This window comes from Pseudophryne corroboree, chromosome 1 (assembly GCF_028390025.1).
Source record: "Pseudophryne corroboree isolate aPseCor3 chromosome 1, aPseCor3.hap2, whole genome shotgun sequence".
Lineage (NCBI taxonomy): Eukaryota > Metazoa > Chordata > Amphibia > Anura > Myobatrachidae > Pseudophryne > Pseudophryne corroboree.
The window spans coordinates 817,835,232-817,857,337 of record NC_086444.1 but is presented as its reverse complement, the minus strand read 5'-3'; the positions used below and the strand labels follow the sequence as shown (position 1 = coordinate 817,857,337).

The window sequence follows — 22,106 nt, the reverse complement described above, 5'->3', positions numbered from 1 at the left end:
AACTGTCTTTATATACAGCACCATGGATCCCGCTCTTCTGAGAGATCGGGAGCTGTTTAAGAAGCGAGCTTTGAGCACCCCTGCTGTGGAGAAACGCTCCACTGCATCGTCTGAATCTTCTAAGAGGAAAAAAGCCAAACTTGATATTGGTGGGACATCCAGTTCCAAGCAGAGCGCAGGTTAGTGTTCCTTATAGACTTGTTAAGACCACTGTGAAGCATCGTGGTATCTGGTAAGAGAGAGGCTGGTGGTATAGTAATTGTGGGAGCTCTGTCCATCCCCCACTAGCTCCCTGCTCCATGCCAGTGCTTCTTAATGGAGTGTGTATATGTGTACATATATACAGGCCTTACACCCGCCAGCAACTCATGTTATGAGGATTTCTGTCTCTGAAAACAGGTAAAATAGTGACCAGCCACTGTGCATGATTTAAAGAAATCCTGAAAACATGACTACTGGAGAGCACAGAAGAGATATTGGATGCAACGGTCATGTTTGCTGGACTACTTACTGTGGGGGTCATTCCGAGTTGATCGCTCGCTGACGATTTTCGCAGCGCAGCAATAGGTAAAAGAAAGTCAAAACTGCGTATGCACCGCAATGCGCAGGTGCGTCGTACGGGTACAAAGAGGATCGGTGCTGGGCGATGGATTTAGCGAAGATTTCATTCGCACAGCCGAACGCAAGGTGATTGACAGAGTGCGTTTATGGGTGGCCACTGACCGTTTTCTCTTAGGTCCTAGAGGATTCTGGGGTCCACATTAGTACCATGGGATATAGACGGGTCCACCAGCAGCCATTGGCATTTTAAGAGTTTGAGAGTGTGGGCTGGCTCCTCCCTCTATGCCCCTCCTACCAGACTCAGTTTAGAAAATGTGCCCGGAGGAGTCGGTCACAGCTAGGGGAGCTCTCCAGAGCTTTTCTAGAAATTTTTTTATTTTAGAGTTTTATTTTATTTTATTTTACAGGGAGGCTGCTGGCAACAGCTTTCCTGCAGCGTGGGACTAAGGGGGAAAGTAGTGTCCGTCCTGCGGGGTCTGAGCTACTTACTCCGCTGACAGGACACTGAGCTCCTGAGGGGATAGATCGCTCCCCGCCACAGGGGATTGCTCACCCCAGCAGCATGCCGCCACCCCTTACAGAGCTGAAGATTGTGGCGATTAAGACACCGACCCCCCCTTGCAAACTGGGGGCCGGTGTGAAGATGGCGGCAGCAGGGTAGGAGCGCAGTATTAACTGCGCTCCGGGGATGGCTCAGCGGTACATAATGTGGCGCGTTGAGGGGCGCCCTGGGCCATCGCTTACACCCTACACTGGTCTCAAAACCTGTCGGGGTTCCAGGATCTCAGCCAGCATCAATCCTCCGGCCAGTATAATCAGATGAAGAGCAGGAAGACAGCGCCATTTTGGGGGCAGAGCTTCTCCTCAGAGCGGACCCAGCAGCGTTCAGCGCCATTTTCCTGCCTGCACAGCGCTGATCAGGAGAAAGAAGGTCCCTCCACAGCAACTCCAGCTATCTCTCACTGTACCAGGGGGTTGTAGAAGGGGGGAAGGCTGCAATACGACTGTGTATCCTATTAAGGTGCACAGTCAGCGCTGATAAGGGGTCTCCCTTTGCTTAAAGGCGCTGTGTGTGGGTTGGTTCCAATCTCTGTGTCTCTCTTGCCATTCTTGGGGGTGCAACTCTGTCTGCCCTCCCCTGTGTGTGTGGGGGGTGTTTTGTGGTCTCCTTTAGCTATGTCCAGCGACACTGTGTCATATGCTGCAGAGAATATGTCCTCTCAGGATGATCCCATTCCATGTAATCAGGATAGCACTGGTTTAGCACAGATTCCAGCAAGGGAATCTGAGTGGTTTTCCTCTATCAAATCTTGGATTTCTCAGATTCAGATAGGATTGCAATTAATGAATCCGCAACCCAGGTATTACAGAACTCTATGGCAGTTTGGCCCGATTCTGGTACCTCAGGATTCTCCGCTATATACCCTCACAAACGTGCGCTTGTTCATGTCATGCAAGATGACACGGATACCGATTCTGATACCACAGACTGAACTGGGGATGTGTTGTGGGGGTCTGCCTCTCTTGCAAAGGGGGTGCAATTGATGATAGAGGCTACCAGGAATGTATTGAATTTGAATGATACAACACCTGAGCAGGTTGAGGAGGCTTTTTTCACTGAAAATTAGAAAGCCTCGCTAACCTTTCCTGCGTCAAAGGAATTAAATGCTATATTTGAGAAAGCATGGGAAAACCCTGAGAAAAAATTCCAGATCCCTAAAAGGGTCCAGGTGGCGTTTCCTTTCCCTGAGGAGGATAGAAAAAAATGGGAAAGCCCGCCAATTGTTGACGCATCTGTGTCCAGAATCTCCAAAAAGGTGGTTTTACCTGTTGCGGGATCTACCGCCTTAAAGGAGCCGGCTGATCGAAAAATTGATAATACACTTAAATCAATGTACACCGCTTCAGGGGCCATATTACGTCCCACTATTGCTAGTTCATGGATTGCAAAAGCTATAGTAAAATGGTCAGGCACCTTACTTGAGGATTTGAATACAATGGATAAGGGTGATGTTGAATTGTTTTTGCTTAACATTCACGATTCGGCAGGTTTTATGGTAGAATCCATGAAAGACCTGGGTTCCATGGCTGCGGGGATCTTTTCCATGTCTGTTTCAGCTCGTCGGACTGTGGCTGCGCCAGTCCAGTAGTCGGCCGACATGGAGTCCCTACCTTACACAGGTCAGGCTCTCTTTGGGGAAGCTTTGGATGCGTGGATATCCACAGCTACAGCAGGTAAGTCTCCGTTCCTTCCCTCAGCTGCACCTGCTCTGAAGAAATCCTTCTCTTCATTAGCATCACAGCCCTTTCGGTCTAACAAGCCTAGAAAGGCCAAACCGTCCAGTACCTTCTTTAGGGGAAGTTGAGCTAATTCCAAAAAGCCTGCTGCGGCAGGTTCCCAGGAAACTAAGCCTGCTTCCAGTACGCCGAAGTCCTCTGCATGACGGTGGGCCGTGTGGCCTGGAGGAGGGGCCAGTGGGAGCGGGGCTCAGACAGTTAAGTCACGTCTGGGTATCGTCTGGCCTGGATCCCTGGGTGACCGATATTGTGTCCCTGGGATACAGGTTGGAATTTCAAAATCTCCCTCCTCACCGATTTTTCAAATCAGGCTTGCCAGTACTGCTGGCGGACAGGACTGTCCTACAAGCAGCGCTCCAGAAGTTGGTGGAGGCACAGGTCATTTTGCCAATACCTCCTCATTTGCAAGCCACGGGTTACTATTCCAACCTTTTCGTGGTACCGGATGGTTCGGTCAGGCCCATTCTGAACCTAAAATCACTAAACCCTTTTCTGAAGGAGTTCAAGTTAAAAATGGAGTCTCTCAGGGCGGTGATATCCGGTCTGGAAGAGGGGTAATTCCTAGTATTCCTGGATATCAAGGATGCGTACCTCCACATTCCGATTTGGCTACCGCATCAGGCTTATCTCCGTTTTACATTACTGGACTGTCATTTCCAGTTCCAGTCACTGCCATTCGGCCTCTCTACAGCACCAAGGGTGTTCACCAAGGTGATGGCGGAGATGATGGTTCTACTCCGAAAACGGGGTAAACATCATTCCGTATCTGGACGATCTACTGATAAAGGCATTGGGGGTAATTCCAAGTTGATCGCAACAGGAATTTTGTTAGCAGTTGGGAAAAACCATGTGCACTGCAGGGGATGCAGATTTAACATGTGCAGAGAGAGTTAGATTTGGGTGTGGTGTGTTCAATCTGCAATCTAATTTGCAGTGTAAAAATAAAGCAGCCAGTATTTACCCTGCACAGAAATAAAATAACCCACCCAAATCTAACTCTTTCTGCGCATGTTATATCTGCCTCCCCTGCAGTGCACATGGTTTTGCCCAACTGCTAACAAAATTCCTGCTGCGATCAACTTGGAATTACCCCCATTGTCCAAGGAGGAGTCTATTGTACTCACAACCCGCCTACTCAGAGTCCACGGTTGGATTCTGAACCTTCCAAAATCTTATTTGGACCCAACCCGGAGGTTGTCTTTTCTGGGGATGATCCTCGACACGGAAGTGCAGAGGGTGTTTCTTCCGCAGGAAAAGGCGTTGGTGATACAAACAATGGTCCGGGATGTCCTGAAGCCAGCCCGGGTGTCGGTTCATCAATACATTCACCTTCTGGGGAAGATGGTGGCCTCTTACGAGGCTCTCCAGTACGGGAGGTTCCATGTTCGGGCCTTCCAACTGGATCTCCTGGACAAGTGGTCAGGATCTCATCTACACATGTACCAGAGAATTCGTCTGTCACCAAGGGCCAGGATTTCACTCCTCTGGTGGCTCTAATTGCCTCACCTTCTGGAGGGCCGCAGGTTCAGGATTCAGGACTGGGTCCTTCTAACCACGGATGCGAGCCTCCAGGGCTGGGGTGCAGTCACTCAAGGGGAAACCTTCCAAGGATGGTGGTCAAGTCTGGAAGAAGGCTTGCCTATCAACATCCTGGAACTAAGAGCCGTCTACAACGGTCTTCTTCAGGCAGCCCATCTTCTAAGAAATCGGGCCATTCAAGTACAGTCGGACAATGTAACGACGGTGGCTTACATAAACCGACAGGGCGGAGCGAAATGCAGATCGGTGATGTCAGAGGTGACGAGAATCATCCTCTGTGCAGGAAAACACGCATTGGCGCTCTCTGTAATCTTCATTCTGGGAGTGGACAACTGGGAAGCAGACTTCCTCAGCAGACACGATCTCCATCCGAGGGAGTGGGGTCTCCATCCGGAGGTGTTCAAGGAAATAACAGACCTTTGGGGATTACCCCAAATAGACATGATGGCCTCTCGTCTCAACAAGAAGCTTCAACGCTATTGGTCGAGGGACCCACAAGCAGTGGCAGTGTTTCCACCACTCCCACTCATTCCAAGAGTTCTAAAGCTCGTAAGGAGAACAAGAGTTCAAGATCCTCATTGCTCCAGACTGGTCAAGAAGGGCTTGGTACGCGGACCTTCTGAATCTCTTGCAGGAAGATCTGAGGCCTCTTCCTCTTCGGAAAGGACCTGCTGCAGCAGGGCCGTTCGCCTATCAAGACTTACCGCGGTTACGTTTGACGGCATGGAGGTTGAACGCCTGATACTAGCTCGGAAGGGCATTCTGAAGAAGGCCATTCCTACCCTGATACAGGCTAGGAAAACATTACCATCAGTGATCGCGCTGAGCCGAAAAAAAAGTGGGTCCCAGGGACCCCTCACTTTTAAAAATTGAGGTCCTACCTGTCCTTTTCTGGGTCCCATCGGGATGAAGGCTCTTATTAATCGTATTAAATGATTCAAATATAAAGACACACAGACTTGATTTTAACACTTAAAAGTGTTGCATGCGGGAGGAGGGAGTGACAATGCTGCTGCGCTGTGTGGCATACAGGACACCATGCACCAGAGCTGTAACTAGACACTTTGGTGCCCTCCAAAGTGAATAGGTGCTCCCCCTCCCACTCTCCAAAGTATGGAAGCAAGGACTGCGCGCCTTTGGCGCGCAGCAAAAAATTAGGGGCGTGGCTTCATGGGGAAGGGGCGTGACCACATAATAGTGCCAGTTCACATTGCGCCAGGCAGAGCACGTCACACACATTGCGCCAGGCAGAGCACGTCATACACATTGCGCCAGGTAGAGCACGTTATACACATTGCAGCAGGTAGAGCACCTTATACACAATGCGCCAGGTAGAGCACGTCATACACTTTGCGCCAGGCAGAGCACGTTATACACATTGCAGCACGTTATACACATTGCGCCAGGCAAAGCACGTCATACACATTGCGCCAGGCAAAGCACGTCATACACTTTGCGCCAGGCAGAGCACGTCATACACTTTGCGCCAGGCAGAGCACGTCATACACTTTGCGCCAGGCAGAGCACGTTATACACTTTGCGCCAGGCAGAGCACGTTATACACTTTGCGCCAGGCAGAGCACGTTATACAGATTGCGCCAGGCAGAGCACGTTATACACTTTGTGCCAGGCAGAGCACGTTACACACTTTGCGCCAGGCAGAGCACGTTATACAGATTGCGCCAGGCAGAGCACGTTATACACTTTGCGCCAGGCAGAGCACGTTATACAGATTGCGCCAGGCAGAGCACGTTATACACTTTGCGCCAGGCAGAGCACGTTATACACTTTGCGCCAGGCAGAGCACGTTATACAGATTGCGCCAGGCAGAGCACGTTATACACTTTGTGCCAGGCAGAGCACGTTATACACTTTGCGCCAGGCAGAGCACGTTATACAGATTGCGCCAGGCAGAGCACGTTATACACTTTGTGCCAGGCAGAGCACGTTACACACTTTGCGCCAGGCAGAGCACGTTATACAGATTGCGCCAGGCAGAGCACGTTATACACTTTGCGCCAGGCAGAGCACGTTATACAGATTGCGCCAGGCAGAGCACGTTATACACTTTGCGCCAGGCAGAGCACGTTATACAGATTGCGCCAGGCAGAGCACGTTATACACTTTGTGCCAGGCAGAGCACGTTACACACTTTGCGCCAGGCAAAGCATGTTATACACTTTGCGCCAGGTAAAGCACTGGTCTGGAGGGGACGGGGCAGAGAGATGGTGGTGGGATGCAGGATCACTAAGAGGTCCTACACACTGGTCGATCTGACTGAAAGATACAAACGATCTTGTTCATTAATGAATGAGATACCATTCATATCTTTCAGTGTGGAGGCACCAGCGATGAACGATGCGCGGCTCCGCGCTCGTTCATCGCTGGTGCCCCTTCCCTTGTGCATGCAGACCAATATGGACGATCTCGTCCATATTTGCCTGCATTTCTGTGGAGCCAGGTGACGGAGGGAGTGAAGGAACTTCACTCCCCCGTCACTGCCCCCCACCTCTGGGTCGCCCGTCGGCTGTATCCGCCGTCGGGCAGCTCGGCGTGGATCGTTAAATGTGTAGGGCCCTGAAGCAGTAGAAGGGAGTACACTGGAATGAATGAGGAGGCACTGTAATGGGACTGGCTGGTGGGGTTCTTGTTGAGGGGGAAGTGAGATGGGGGCAGGGGGCTGGTTGGGGGAGGGGAGACTGGGATGAGGGAGTCCATGAGATGGTGGTGGACACTGGACTGTATGGGGGGACACTATGAATGGGGAGGCACTGAGCAGGGTGGGAAGGTGGCAGTGAGATAGGGGTGTGACACTGGGTGGGGGGGGATCAGTGTGTCTGGACTGATTGAGGGTTCTAGATGGGAGGGCAGTGAGATGGCACAGTGGACTGGATGGGGAGGGAAGGGGGAAACGCTCTGCTGGCAGGGTCCGTAATGCTGGGGGACACTGGGCTGGAGAAGGGGCAGACACTGTGAAGGGAGCATTGGCATGCTGCTGTTTCTGCCTGGCCCTGCACACTGACTCCAGCACCACACACTCCTTTCCCCACTGTCCCAGCGCCCTACCTGCATCCTCAATTTCTGCACTGCAGGGAGCTGTCTCCTGGTGGCGGGTCCGGCAAACTTCATCACTGCCGAGTAATGTCACCCGGCCGCGGCTCCGGCTCTGACACAGACTCCGGCTCTCTCGAACCTCCTCCCTCCCCGGAGAGCTGCGCTGCGGCTTCCCGCGGTCGGCGGCATGATCATGCAGTCCCTCGCTCCTCTCAGCGGGAGCGTGGTACTCTCTGCGTCCTCCCGCCCAGCAGCAGCCTCCTGACGCGCATGTCTGACAAGTAACGTCAGAGCAAGCGCACAGCGCTAGAGTGCATCCCAGCGGAGCGCGTCCCCGGGGACCCTCCCATTATTAAAAAGTGAGTCCTCATCCTCCGTTTTGGGGTAAAATACGCGCTATACCGCGTTTTTGCGAACACTGACCATTGTATTTGGAAGAAATATGTCTCTTGGTGTGAGTCCAAGAAGTTTCCTACGGTGGAGTTTCAACTGGGACATTTTCTACTCTTCATGCAAGCAGGTGTGGATATGGGCCTGAGGTTGGGATCTGTGAAGGTCCAGATTTCGGCCCTGTCCATTTTCTTCCAGAAACAATTGGCTGCCCTCCCTGAGGTTCAGACCTTTTTGATGGGCGTTCTGCACATCCAACCTCCCTTTGTACCGCCTACGGCGCCTTGGGACCTTAACGTGGTGTTGCAGTTTCTCCAGTCGGACTGCTTTGAGCCTCTACAGGAGGTTGAGGTCAAGTTTCTTACATGGGAGGCTGTCACGTTGTTGGCCTTAGCTTCTGCTAGACGTGTGTCAGAATTGGGGGCTTTGTCCTGTAAAAGCCCCTACTTGATATTCCATGAAGATAGAGCTGAGCTCAGGACATGTCAGCAGTTTCTTCCAAAGGTTGTGTCGGCATTTCATATCAACCAACCTATTGTGGTGCCAGTGGCTACTGACTCCTCAATTTTATCAAAGTCCTTGGATGTTGTGAGGGCTTTGAGAATCCTATGTGAAGAGGACTGCTCGTCACAGGAAATCAGATTCTTTGTTTGTCCTGTGTGATCCCAAGAAATTTGGGTGTCCTGTTTCAAAGCAGACTATATCTCACTGGATTAGGTTCAATATCCAGCATGCTTATTCTACGGCAGGATTGCCGGGTCCAAAATCTGTTAAGGCCCACTCTACTCGTAAGGTAGGTTCTTCCTGAGCGGCTGCCCGGGGTGTCTCGGCGTTACAGCTTTGCCGAGCGGCAATTGGTCTGGGTCGAACACATTTGCTGAGTTCTAAAAGTTCGATACTTTGGCCTCTGATGATCTGAAGTTCAGTCAATAAGTTCTTCAGGAGCCTCCGCGCTCTCCCTCCCGTTACGGGAGCTTTGGTACATCCCCATGGTACTAATGTGGACCCCAGAATCCTCTAAGACGTAAGCGAAAATAGGATTTTGGTTACCTACCGGTAAATCCTTTTCTCGTAGTCCGTAGAGGATGCTGGGCGCCCGCCCAGTGCTTGGTTTTCCTGCAACTGTTATCTGGTTCAGTACAACTTTGTTTAGTTATGTACTGCATTGTTACTTGGGAAGTAATGTTTCAGTAGTTGCTGAATTTTTCAAGCTCGTTAGCTTGATGTGCCTTGTATGTGTGAGCTGGTGTGAATCTCGCCACTATCTGTGTTTTTTGTTTTTTTTTGTAAAACAACTTTATTAGTTTCAAAAAGTATAAAGTTACATACAATGGCAATTCGAACACACATCTCTTTGCCCTCGAGAGGGGATTTAACGTGTCAAATATAACTTTGCACACAATGAAGACACAATATTAGTAGAAAAATATTAAGAACGAGAATCAGAAAATAATAAAGGGGAACATATAAGGGAGGGGGGGAGACGAGACAAGACATTTCGCTCCGTAGTCGTGTGAGGCGCACAGGGTATATGAAATCCATGGACTCGTCAACATCATATCATCAAAGCATAAAAATAACACCAGCTAGCATCTAAACGTTTATGAAGAACCCAAGAAGTATTTTCAAAGAGCTTCTCAATACGGACCTGCGTGTCCGCATCTAAACCGTTGCACTATCTGTGTTTAATCCTTCTCTCGAAGATGTCCGTCTCCTCGGGCACAGTTTCTAGACTGAGTCTGGTAGGAGGGGCATAGAGGGAGGAGCCAGCCCACACTCTCAAACTCTTAAAGTGCCAATGGCTCCTAGTGGACCCATCTATACCCCATGGTACTAATGTGGACCCCAGCATCCTCTACGGACTACGAGAAAAGGATTTACCGGTAGGTAACCAAAATCCTATTTTCTGGGAGTGTTTGGGCGTTTGCAGGGTGGGTGCCTGACGTCAATTCTGGCACCAAAAAGACTGAAGTGATCGCAAGGGCTGAGTAAGTCCAGAGCTACTCTGAAACTGCACAAAATGTTTTTGCTGCGCTCTGCTGCAAAGGCGTTCGCACACTTGCAAAGCGAAAATACACTCCCCCGTGGGCGGCGACTATGCGTCTGCACGGCTGCTAAAAGTATCTAGCTAGCGAGCGATCAACTCGGAATGACCCCCTGTGACCATTCTGGTTGACCAGGCCTGTACCTAACAAAAGAGGACATGCTACATGGGGGATAGGTTGTCTGTATAATACACTCAACATTGGAGATCGTTCTAATTCCTATCCCATATGAAGGGCTTAGTAGAGTAGCGCTTGATTATTGGTCCATTTAGATTGATTATACTGTTTTTATATCCTAGTTGATTGTGGTGAAGGCATAAAAGGAGTATGTGTACAAAATGTGTAAGGCAGGCAATCTCTGACAAGGCTAATCATAATTACTGTACAGTGCATATTGGTGGAAATTTCTGGTTCAGTTAACTATATAACATGCAGCCAATCAGCCTTCTTGTACATGTTTTGCAGTACAATTTAAAAAATAGAAGCTAACACCACGCACCTTTGGTACAGTTTCCAGAAATGTCCACCATTGTATGTCATACTTGCATATATCTGAACCTCACTTGCCTATCTCTTTACAGTGCATCCGGAAAGTATTCACAGCGCTTCACTTTTTCCACATTTTGTTATGTTACAGCCTTATTCCAAACTGGAATAAATTGATTTTTATCCCTCAAAATTCTACACACAATACCCCAACGTGAAAAAAAGTGTTTTTGAGGTTTTTGCTAATTTATTAAAATTAAAAAATTAAGAAATCACATGTACATAAGTATTCACAGCCTTAATACTTTGTTGATGCATCTTTGGCAGCAATTACAGCCTCAAGTCTTTTTGACCATGATGCCACAAGCTTGGCACACCTATCTTTGGGCAATTTTGCCCATTCCTCTTTGCAGCATCTCTCAAGCTCCATCAGGTTGGATGTGAAGTGTCGGTGCACAGCCATTTTCAGATCTCTCCAGAGATATTCAATCGGATTCAAGTCTGGGCTCTGGCTGGGCCAGTCAAGGACATTGAGTTGTCCTGAAGCCACTCCTTTGATATTTTGGCTGTGTGCCTGCTGAAAGATGAACCGTTGCCCCAGTCTGAGGTCAAGAGCAATCTGGAGCAGGTTTTCATCCAGGATGTCTCTGCACATTGCTGCATTCATCTTTCCCTCTACCCTGACTAGTCTCCCAGTTCCTGCCGCTGAAAAACATCCCCACAGCATGATGCTGCCACCACCATGCTTCACTGTAGGGATAGTATTTGCCTGGTGATGAGCGGTGCCTGGTTTCCTCCAAACATGATGCCTGGCATTCACGCCAAAGAGTTCAATCTTTGTCTCATCAGACCAGAGTATTTTGTTTGTCATGATCTGAGAGTCCTTCAGGTGCATTTTGGAAAACTCCAGGTGGGCTGCCATGTGCTTTTTACTAAGGAGTGGCTTCCGTCTGGTCACTCTACCATACAGGCCTCACTGGTGGATTGCTGCAGAGATGGTTGTCCTTCTGGAAGGTTCTCCCTCCACAGAAGAATGCTGTATCTCTGACAGAGTGACCATCGGGTTCTTGGTCACCTCCCTGACTAGGGCCCTTCTCCCCTGATACCTCAGTTTAGACGGCCGGCCAGCTCCAGGAAGAGTCCTGGTGGTTTCGAACTTCCATTTACGATGATGGAGGCCACTGTGCTCATTGGGACCTTCAAAGCGGTAGATATTATTCTGTACCCTTCCCCAGATTTGTGCCTCGAGACAATCCTGTCTTGGAAGTCTACAGACAATTCATTTGACTTCATGCTTGGTTTGTGCTCAGACATGCACTGTCAAGTGTGGGACCTTATATAGACTGACATGTGCCTTTCCAAATCATGTCCAATCAACTGAATTTTCTACAGGCGAACTCCAATTAAGCTGTAGGAACATCTCAAGGATGATCAGTGGACATGTGATTTCTTAGTTTTTTGTTTTTAAAAAATTAGCAAAATCTCAATAAAACTTTTTCTCTTACGTCCTAGAGGATACTGGGGTTCCATTTAGTTACATGGGGTTTAGATGGGTCCACTAGGAGCCATGGGCACTTTAAGAATTTGATTGTACGGGCTGGCTCCTCCCTCTATGCCCCTCCTACCAGACTTAGTTTAGAAAATGTGCCCGGAGGAGCTGGTCACGCTTAGGAAAGCTCTTGAAGAGTTTTCTGCATTTATTTTTCTGTTTGTTATTTTCAGGCGGGACTCCAGCCTGCCTGCTTTGTGGGACTTGGAAGGGGGGCAGTACGGAGACGCACGGCTTCTAACCGGGGAGGATTGCATCTCCAGACTCGGTACACAACTGCATCTCAGTACACTGTACACAGTACCCACACAGTACAAACAAAGCCTTAAAATGGTTCTGTCTCCATTTTAAGCACAGATTACCTCAGCCAGTATAAAAAAAGCGGGAAGACCGCGCACCATTGAAGGCACGGGGCTTCACTATGAGCGGATCCAGCAGCTCACCAGCACCATTTTCTCTCTGCAGTGGACACAGACGCTGACTGACAGGGATGCGCAGCTCCTCTGGTGTGACTCCAGATTACCTCAGCGGTACCAGGGGGTCATAGCAGGGTGGGAGCGATTATTAGTGTACTAAGTACTTAGTCTGCGACCCAGCTAAGCTTGGCATTAGCAATAAGGGCACGGTGTGCTGGCACCAAATACCTCTGTGTCTCCCTGGAAGGGCTCTTTGTGGGTTAATTGTGCTTTTAACCTTTCCTGTGTGTGTGTGCTGTCACATTTACAATGTCAGGCAAAGAGTGTGTTTCATGTACGGCAGAGTGTTCCTCTTCCCCAGGGAGCTCACTACTATGCACTCGGTGTAGTGCACCTTCTCAGGGTAGCGGGGCTGACCCAGCATGGCTGGATTCCCTCAAAGGAATGATTTCCCATATTTCTAATAAATTGTCCTGCAATGAGAGAGAGAGACGCAATACTTAAGACGGTCTGTGGATGAGATTATGAACAGAGGCTCAGTCCCCAAACAAGCGTCTCAGTCCCTTGCCATTTGTCCACAAAAGCGAACTCTGGCCCATATCCTGCAGTCTGACACTGACAGGTCAGACATAGAGGAGGGGGAGGTTGGTTCAGAAGGGGGGGGGGGGGTGGAGACGCTGCTCTGCCACATGGAATAGAGGCTCTTATAGAAGTTATCAGAGACGTTCTGCAAATTCCTTATAAAGTGGCAGAGGAGTGTGAGGAATCTTATTTTAATGTAAAAAAAGAAATAAATTCTCAGTCACTTTTCCTGTGTCAAAGGAATTGAATACCCTGTTTGAAGAACCATGGGTTAATCTTGATAAGAAATTTCAGATCCCTAAAAGGTTAATCTCCTCTTCCTTTTCTTCCGGATGATAGGAAAAAATTGAAAAGTCCACTGATAGTGGATGCATCAGTATCCAGGCTGTCACGGAAAATTGTGTTGCCTGTTCCTGGTGCAGCCTTCCTGAAAGACACTGCTGATCGCAAGATTGAGACTACTCTCAAATCCTTGTACACGGCTGCTGGGGTGGCCCAAAGACCCACTATAGCATGTGCGTGGATTACTAAAGCCTTTGCTAGATGGTCAGATAACCTAATTGAGGGGTTGGATTCCTTATCTAGGGGAGAGATTGTTTTACTCCTGCAACGTATACAGGACTCTGCAAACTTTATGGTGGAAGCCATAAAAGAAGTGTGTTTGCTTATGTGTCTGCACGCAGCGGCTTATGGTTACGCTAGTGGACTCCAGGAAAGGCGTTGAAGTCCTACCCTTCACAGGATAGGCCTTATTTGGAGACAAACTAGACAAATGGATCTCCAAAGCTACTGCGGGTAAGTCTACATATCTTCCTTCTGCAGCTCTCCCAACTAGGAAGACCTACTCAGGACCTACTCTACAGTCCTTTCGGACTGCCAAGTTTAAGGGTAAAGGCAGAGGATCCTCTACAGCCAACAGAGGCGCTAGAGGTAAACCAGCAACTGCCGGTTCTCAGGAACAGAGCTCCAGCTCTGCTTCCGCAAAGCCTTCTGCATGACTGTGGAACGCGATGTCTAGAATACTGGCAGGTAGGAGCCGGACTAAAAAATTTCAGTCACATCTGGACAACATCATGCCAGGATCCCTTTGTCATAGATCTTATTTCACAGGGTTACAGACTGGAGTTTGAGAAACTCCCACCTTGCAGATTCTTCAAATCAGGCTTACCAGTTTCACAGGAGGCAAGTATAACCTTACAGGATGCCATTCAAAAACTGGTACAAACTCCGGTCATTGTTCCAGTTCCACCGCATCTCCAAGGGGTATTATTCCAACTTGTTTGTAGTATCGAAACCGCGCGGTTCATTAAGGCCAATTCTGAATCTAAAATCATTGAACTCGTACTTACGAGTGTTCAAGATGGAGTCTCTGAGAGCGGTGATCTCAGGTTTGGAGGAGGGGGAATTCCTAGTGTCTCTGGATATCAAGGATGCGTACCTTCACAGTCCGATCTGGTCGCCTCACCAGGCTTATCTACGGTTTGCACTGCAGGACTGTCACTACCAGTTCCAGGCCCTAATGTTTGGTCTCTCCACGGCACACAACTCAACTACTCCTGGATCACGGCTGGATTCTGAATCTTCCGAAATCTCACTTAGAGCCAACTTGGAGGCTCCTATTTCTGGAAATGATACTGGAGTCACCCAGGGTTTGCAGTTTCAAGGAAGATGGTCAAGTCAGGAAGTCGTCCTTCCAATCAACATTCTGGAACTCAGGGCTATATACAACGCCCTTCTGCAGGCCTCATATCTTCTTCAAGATCGGGCCATTCAGGTCCAGTCGGACAATGTGACGGCAGTAACGTACATAAACCGACAGGGCGGAACGAAAAGCAGAGCAGCAATGTTAGAGGTGTCAAGAATTCTCCTCTGGGCAGAAAAACACGCTGCGGCGTTGCCGGCGGTCTTCATTCCGGGAGTGAGCAACTGGGAAGCAGACTTCCTCAGCAGACACGACCTGCACCCGGGGGAGTGGAGCCTTCACCCGGAGGTGTTCCGGTGCTTGACAAGTCGATAGGGATATCCACAGATCGACATGATTGCCTCTCATCTCAACAAGAAGCTCAGGCGGTATTGTTCCAGGTCGAGAGACCCACTGGCAGTGTCAGTGGACACTCTGACGACTCCATGGTATATCAGATGGTGTACGTGTTTAGTCTGATCCAAGAATTCTGAAAAGAATAAAAAGGGAAAAGTTCAAGCAATTCTCATTGCTCCGGATTGGCCAAGAAGTGCCTGGTATGCGGACCTCCTGGAGATGCTCCTCGAAAATCCGTGGCCTCTACCTCTTCGCGAGGATCTTCTGCAACAGGACCCGTTAGGCTATCAAGACTTACCACGGCTATGTTTGACGGCATGGAAGTTGAGCGGCTGATTCCTGCCAGGAGAGGCATCCCTGACAAATTATCCCGACTATGATCCAATCCAGGAAGCGGGTAACATCTAAGCATTACCACCGTATTTGAAGAAATACGTCTCTGAAAATATTCTGCAGTGGAATTTCATCTGTGACGTCTCCTGCTTTTTCTGCAGTTGGGTGTGGATGTGGGCCTACATCTGGGCTCAATAAAAGTCCAGATTTCGGCCTTGTCCATTTTCTTTCAGAAACAATTGGCTACTCTCCCTGAGGTGCAGACGTTCTTGAAAGGTGTTTTGCACATCCAACCTCCCTTTGTGCCTCCTACGGCACCTTGGGATCTCAATTTGGTGTTGCAGTTACTTCAGTTGGACTGGTTTGAACCGTTACAGGAGGTAGATGTTAAGTATCTTATGTGGAAGACAGTCACACTGTTGGCCTTGGTTTCAGTGAGACGTGTGTCGGAGCTAGGGGCGGCTGCCCAGGGTGTCTCTGCTTTTACTGCTCTGCCGAGCAGCTACTTGGTCAGGTTCGAACACGTTTGCTAAGTTTTACAAGTTTGATCCTTTGGCCTCTGAGGACCTTCAGTTTGGTCAATCAGTTCTGCAGGAACCTCAGCACTCTCCCACCCGGTTTAGGAGCATTGGTACTTCCCCATGGTACCAAATGGAACCCCAGTATCCTCTTGGACGTAAGAGAATATAGGATTTGAATTACCTATCGGTAAATCCTTTTCTCGTAGTCCGTAGAGGATACTGGGCGCAGATGTGTATGAACTGAATAAGGTAGATGTATTTTATTATTACTCAATTCTGAGGAGAGAATAAGAAATATCTCAAACAGGTTTTATTGGTTTTTTAATATATTGGTATAAAGTTTATTACGGTTTATTCCAATCACTTCATTTGCAGCTCTGCCTATTCTTCCATTTTTTTTGTATATCTTCATTAGTGACTTTCCTGGTTTCCTGGCAGCTGCTTGGTGCAGCAGCTATTATTGAGCGCCTGTTCTTCTTGATAAGGAGTTTTTTTGCGGATACTGGGCGCACGCCCAGTACTTCGTTCTTCCTGCAATGTTACTTGGTTAAGTATTGTTATTGGTTCAGCTGTTGATGTTCCTGTTTCAAGTTTGGTTAGCATGGCTTTCCTCTTGTTTGTGTGGGCTGGTTCGGAATCTCACCACTATGCTTACCTATCCTTCTCTCAAAGTATGTCCGTCTCCTCGGGCACAGTTTCCTAGACTGAGTCTGGTAGGAAGGGCATAGAGGGTGGAGCCAGCCAACACTATCAAATTATTAAAGTGCCCATGGCTCCTAGTGGACCTGTCTATACCCCATGGTACTAAATGGAACCCCAGTTTCTGCTGCCGGGTACACTGGGCTCCACAAGGATAGACATTGGGGGGTGTAGAGTAGGATCTTGATCCGAAGCACCAACAAGCTCAAAAGCTTTGACTGTTCCCAAGATGCATAGCGCCGCCTCCTCTATAACCCCGCCTTCCTGCACAGGAGCTCAGTTTTGTAGTTGATGCTGCAGATAGCAGGCACTTAACAGAGGGGCTGCTCCTGGCAGCCCTAAGAAGAGCTTTTTTCTGAAGAAAAGTGAAGACTACAAGGGCTGCAGCAGAGTTTAGATGTCAGGAGACATTCTCTGCTGCAGCTCCATCACTCCCCACCGGCGCTGTACACTCCCGTGTCTTGGTTGCCAGTAACTACAGCAGGAGGCTCCGGTTTTCTTCATGTTAGACACACACGGCTGGGGCTCTCCAGGATCGCGTGTCCGCGCTTCGGGAGGTGGTAAGTGGGTCCCGTTCGCGGGACCCGCTCTTTATCGCGATCCGACGTGGGAGGCGGGCCGCGCGCGCTGGCGTGGACACTGATAGTATAGGCGACCCCACTAGGCCACCAGGCCGTGGGTACAGGTCGGTTTCTCTTATAAACCGTTTTCTATAAGCCCATAGTACCGGTGGTTATGTCCAGCAGCGGGGGAAAGGGCTTTGACCTGTAGCCCCTCCCCCAGCCCCAGGGCGCCATTTACAGTAAATGTTCCCGCCCTGGAGCTGCATATCTCTCTCTCCCTCACTCCCAGTCAGTGTTTGGGCGCCATTACACTCAGCTACACTGTTCCTGGGACTGCTTGGGCAAATCCTTCTTTGTAAAGCCGCCTGACAGTCAGCGCTGTGCCTTTTACAAGACACTTAAGTATTCTACATGTCGTTTAGACAGTGATAGTTAAGAAAGAGTGCATTTGGTCAGGGTTTTTTTTGGTACATTCACCCTGTGATATACATCCAGTCTTTACTGTGCAGTGTTATATCTATTGATTACATAGCTAGATATAAGCTAGTCCAGTGCAGTATTATTGCTTGTCATAACGTCTGCATTGTACAAACTGTGACTTATATGTGTGTGCATTGGCCTGCTGGGTGACTTCCATTTCGTGTCTCTCACTCAGCTTGCTAACCCTATATTCTATAACCTGTGGGGGCTAGGTGCGTCAGGTTTATTGTGATCTAGGATATTCACAAGATATACTTCATTGTATTTTTCTCTGTGATATTAGTCACCATATCTCTCCAGAATCCCTGTTTTGTGTTGACTACACTGCGCAGGGGTTTGGGTCAGGTATTGTGCTGCTGATAAATTGTACTGTGTTACCTTATACTGCAAATTAGAACATGTACTTATGAGGGTAACGGTTCTGGGGCTGAACACACTATGAGTGGTGCTGAAGCCGCAGATACTTTTGAGGAAAATATAGCAGCTGAGGGCTCTGGTTCTGGGGGTTCCTTGCCCCCCAGTGGGACGATTGCAGTGGGGGTCCAGAATGACCCGCCATGGGCTACCTTCTCCACACTACTGAATACGCTAGTTACTAAACTAACGCCCCTTATGGGACCTCCTATGCTGGTTCAACCGTATATGGTCCCCACGGTTAATCCGCCGTGGGCAGATAACATGTCCGCTCAGTTGAAGAAATTGAACCAGTCGCTGACTACTAAAAAGTCTGACCCTCGCTCGCCTAAGACCAAAGGGTCCTCTAATCGGGCTATTACTTCCTCACAATCCACTGCTGTCACGGACACCTCGTCTGATGAGGACAGCGCTTACTGACCCCACAGATTCTGTCACTGATAATACTGATGGGGATCACAGTTCACAAGTGGATGTTCCTGATCTATTGGAGGCTATAAAGTTGATTCTGCAGATTACGGATGATCCCGAGCCATCCGTTCCTCCTAAGAAGCCAGATAGGTTCAAGCGTCAGAAGGTGGTTAAACAAGTTTTACCTCATTCTGATCAACTGGTTGATATACGTCAGGAACCCTGGTAAAATCCAGGTAAGAAGTTCGTGCCTCACAAGAAGCTGCTTGCTCGCTATCCCCTCGCACCAGAACTGTCTAAAAATTGGGAGACACCTCCTCCAGTGGACTCGCATGTGGCAAGGATGGTGGTTTCCTCAGCTCTACCTGTCACTACTGTCACATCTCTGAAAGAGTCTACGGATAAACGTGTGGAGGGTTGTCTGAAAGTGATTTACATCCTCACGGGTGCTGCGCAAAGGCCCACCATTGCAGCTACATGGGCTGCAGAAGTTATTGAAGCGTGGGCTCAAGAGTTGGAAGCTGAAATCTCTTCTGACCATGCTAGACAATGCTTGTCATATATTGTCACAGCTTCTCACTATATTAAAGAGGCGGCTTCTGATGCCGGTGTTCTGGCAGCCAGGGCTTATACTACGTCAGTCTTGACTTGTCGGATATTGTGGCTGAGATCCTGGTCTGTGGATCTGGATTCTAGAAAAACCCTGGAGGTACTCCCTTTTAAGGGACAGATATCCTGTTTGGAGAGGACTTAAATAAAATAGTGGCTGAGGTAGAGTATACATTGCAAAGGCATGTAATTCACTTCTTGGGGATCTTGAATTTACCTTCTCAATTGCTTGTTCTTTCTTAGGCAATAGTAGCGCTTTTTGCATTGTGCATTTCTGAAATCATTCATCAGGCCATACTGATATCTACTGATAAAGTGCTGGCTTTTTGGACATTTTTCATTTAAATTTACAAATATGCATGGCAGTGGAATCAGTGAAGATAGCAAGTGGTATTCACAAGGGAATCCTCATTACTATCCTTGAATTAGTTATCCATGCATTCACTGTGGGGGAAAAAACATGGAGCAGCACAATATACTGGTGATCTTGTTTGTTTTATTATTTCCAAATGGTAATTTTTGCTTATCTAATTTATGTTGCATTATGGAGCTTCCATACAAGTGCCATTATTTGCAGTGCTTTCTAGTTAGAGAAAAAAAAAATAGTTTTCTAGTTAGTAACTATCCTGAAAAGTCTTCAGTACATATTTAGGTGTTTCATCTAAAACTGTAGGTCCAAAATTCTACAAAATCTGTGCTTCTTGGAGATACTGTAATGGAGAGTCTGGGTCATAATTTTTTGGTTTATATTGGTTAATAATTTGGAATAAATCAAAGTGAACTAATTTTGTAATTTGTATATTTGTAGAATTCTAGATTACCCGTCTCTACATCTTCCATCCAAAATTAAAATAAGAAAGAAATATTTCTCTTACGTCCTAGAGGATGCTGGAGTTTACATTAGTGCCATGGGGTATAGACGGGTCCACTAGGAGCGATTGGCACTTTAAGAGTTTGAGAGTGTGGGCTGGCTCCTCCCTCTATGCCCCTCCTACCAGACTCCGTTTAGAAAATGTGCCCGGAGTAGCCGGTCACAGCTACGGGAGCTCTCTGGAAAAAGTTTATTTTAGAGTTTTTTATTTTACAGAGAGGCTGCTGGCAACAGCCTCCCTGCCTCGTGGGACTAATGGGGGGCCCTGCCTCGTGGGACTAATGGGGGGAGTAGTGTCCGCCCTGCGGAGTCTGAGCCACTATCTCCGCTGATAGGACACTGAGCTCTTGAGGGGATCGAACGTTACCCCCCCGGCAGCATGCCATTACACCCTTACAGAGCCAGAAGATCACTGGCGAGTCAGTCACCCCCCCCCTTCCCTAGCAAGCGGGGAGCCGGTGTGAAGATGGCGGCAATAGGGTATGGAGCGCAGTACTAACTGCGCTCCGTGGCTCAGCGGTACATAGTACGGCGCTGTTAGGGGCGCCCTGAGCCGGCGCCTACACCCTACACTGACCTCGAAAGCCTGTCAGGGTCCCAGGATCGCTGCCAGTATGAAACCTCAGGCCAGTATAATCTCCTGAAGAGCGGGAAGACGGCACCATTAAGGGGGCGGACCTTCTCCTCAGAGTGGACCCAGCAGCGTTCAGCGCCATTTTCCAGCGCCATTTTCCTGCCTGCAGTAATGCTGTCGGTGAAGAGCAGTCCCTCCAGGGCAACCCCAGCTATCTCTTACGGTACTATGGGGTTGTAGAAGGGTGGGGGGGGGGAGGCTGTGTAAAGACTGTGTAACCTATTAAGGTGCACAGTCAGCGCAGGTTGGGGTCTCCCTATGAAAGCGCTGTGTGTGGGTTGGCTCCAATCTCTGTGTCTCTCTTGCCATTCTTGGGGGTGAAACTCTGTCTAGCCTCCCCTGTGTGTTTGTGTGTGGAGTGTTTGGGGTCTCCATTTAGCTATGTCCAGGGACTCTGTGTTATATGCTGCAGAGGATATGTCCTCTCAGGATGATCTCATTCCATGTAATCAGGATTGCACTGTTTTAGCGCAGATAACCATTCAGGCTCCCTTGCTGGTATCAGCTATCAAATCTATGATTTCTCAAATTTCTACTGGGGTTGCACAGAATGAATCTTCTACCTCAATGCCCACCTCTGTAGATTCCCACAAACGTGCTCTTGCCCAGATTATGCAAGATGACACGGATACCGATTCTGACACGGCAGACGGTGATGGGGATGTGCTCAGGGGGGGAGCATCTCTTGCTAAAGGGGTGCAGTTGATGATAGAGGCTATCAGGGATGTGTTGAATATTGCTGATACAACACCTGAGCAGGTTGAGGAGGCTTACTTCACTGACAATAAGAAAGCCTCACTAACCTTCCCTGCGTCCAAAGAATTAAATGCTATATTTGAAAAGGCATGGGAAAACCCGGAGAAAAAATTCCAGATCCCTAGAAGAGTTCTGGTTGCTTTCCCCTTCCCTGAGGAGGATAGAAAAAATTGGGAAAACCCACCCATAGTGGATGCGTCTGTATCCAGACTCTCTCAAAAGGTGGTTTTACCTGTCCCAGGAGCTACCGCTTTAAAGGAGCCGGCTGATCGCAAAATGGTACTAATGTGGACCCCAGCATCCTCTAGGACAGTGGTTCTCAAACTCGGTCCTCAGGACCCCACACAGTGCATGTTTTGCAGGTAACCTCACAGAATCGCAAGTGAGATAATTAGTTCCACCTGCGGATCTTTTAAAATGTGTCAGTGAGTAATTAATTCACATGTGCACCTGCTGGGTTACCTGCAAAACATGTACTGTGTGGGGTCCCGAGGACCGAGTTTGAGAACCTATGCTCTAGGATGTAAGAGAAAATAGGATTTTAATTACCTGCCGGTAAATCCTTTTCTCGTAGTCCGTAGAGGATGCTGGGTGCCCGCCCAGCGCTTCGTTATCCTGCAGTGGTTACTTAGTTCAGTACTGCTTAGTTCTTGGTTAAGTACTGTTTTGTTACTTAGTAAGTAATATTGTTCAGGCGTTGCTGATGTTTCAAGCTAGTTAGCTTGGTTGCCTTGTGTGTGAGCTGGTGTGAATCTTGCTACTATCTGTGTAAAAATCCTTCTCTCGAAGATGTCCGTCTCTTCGGGCACAGTTTCTAGACTGAGTCTGGTAGGAGGGGCATAGAGGGAGAAGCCAGC

At 48.6% G+C, this 22,106-nt stretch overlaps 1 protein-coding gene across 1 annotated transcript in view; it reads left to right on the top strand.

Annotated features, from left to right (window-relative positions):
• Positions 1-22,106, top strand: part of GTF2E2 (general transcription factor IIE subunit 2) — a 120,743-nt gene that overhangs the window by 12,969 nt on the left and 85,668 nt on the right. Inside the window, exon 2 of the mRNA XM_063919421.1 lies at positions 19-179. Within this exon, the coding sequence (XP_063775491.1) occupies positions 23-179 (157 nt within the window). The 5' untranslated portion in view covers positions 19-22. The remainder of the gene's footprint in view (positions 1-18; positions 180-22,106) is intronic.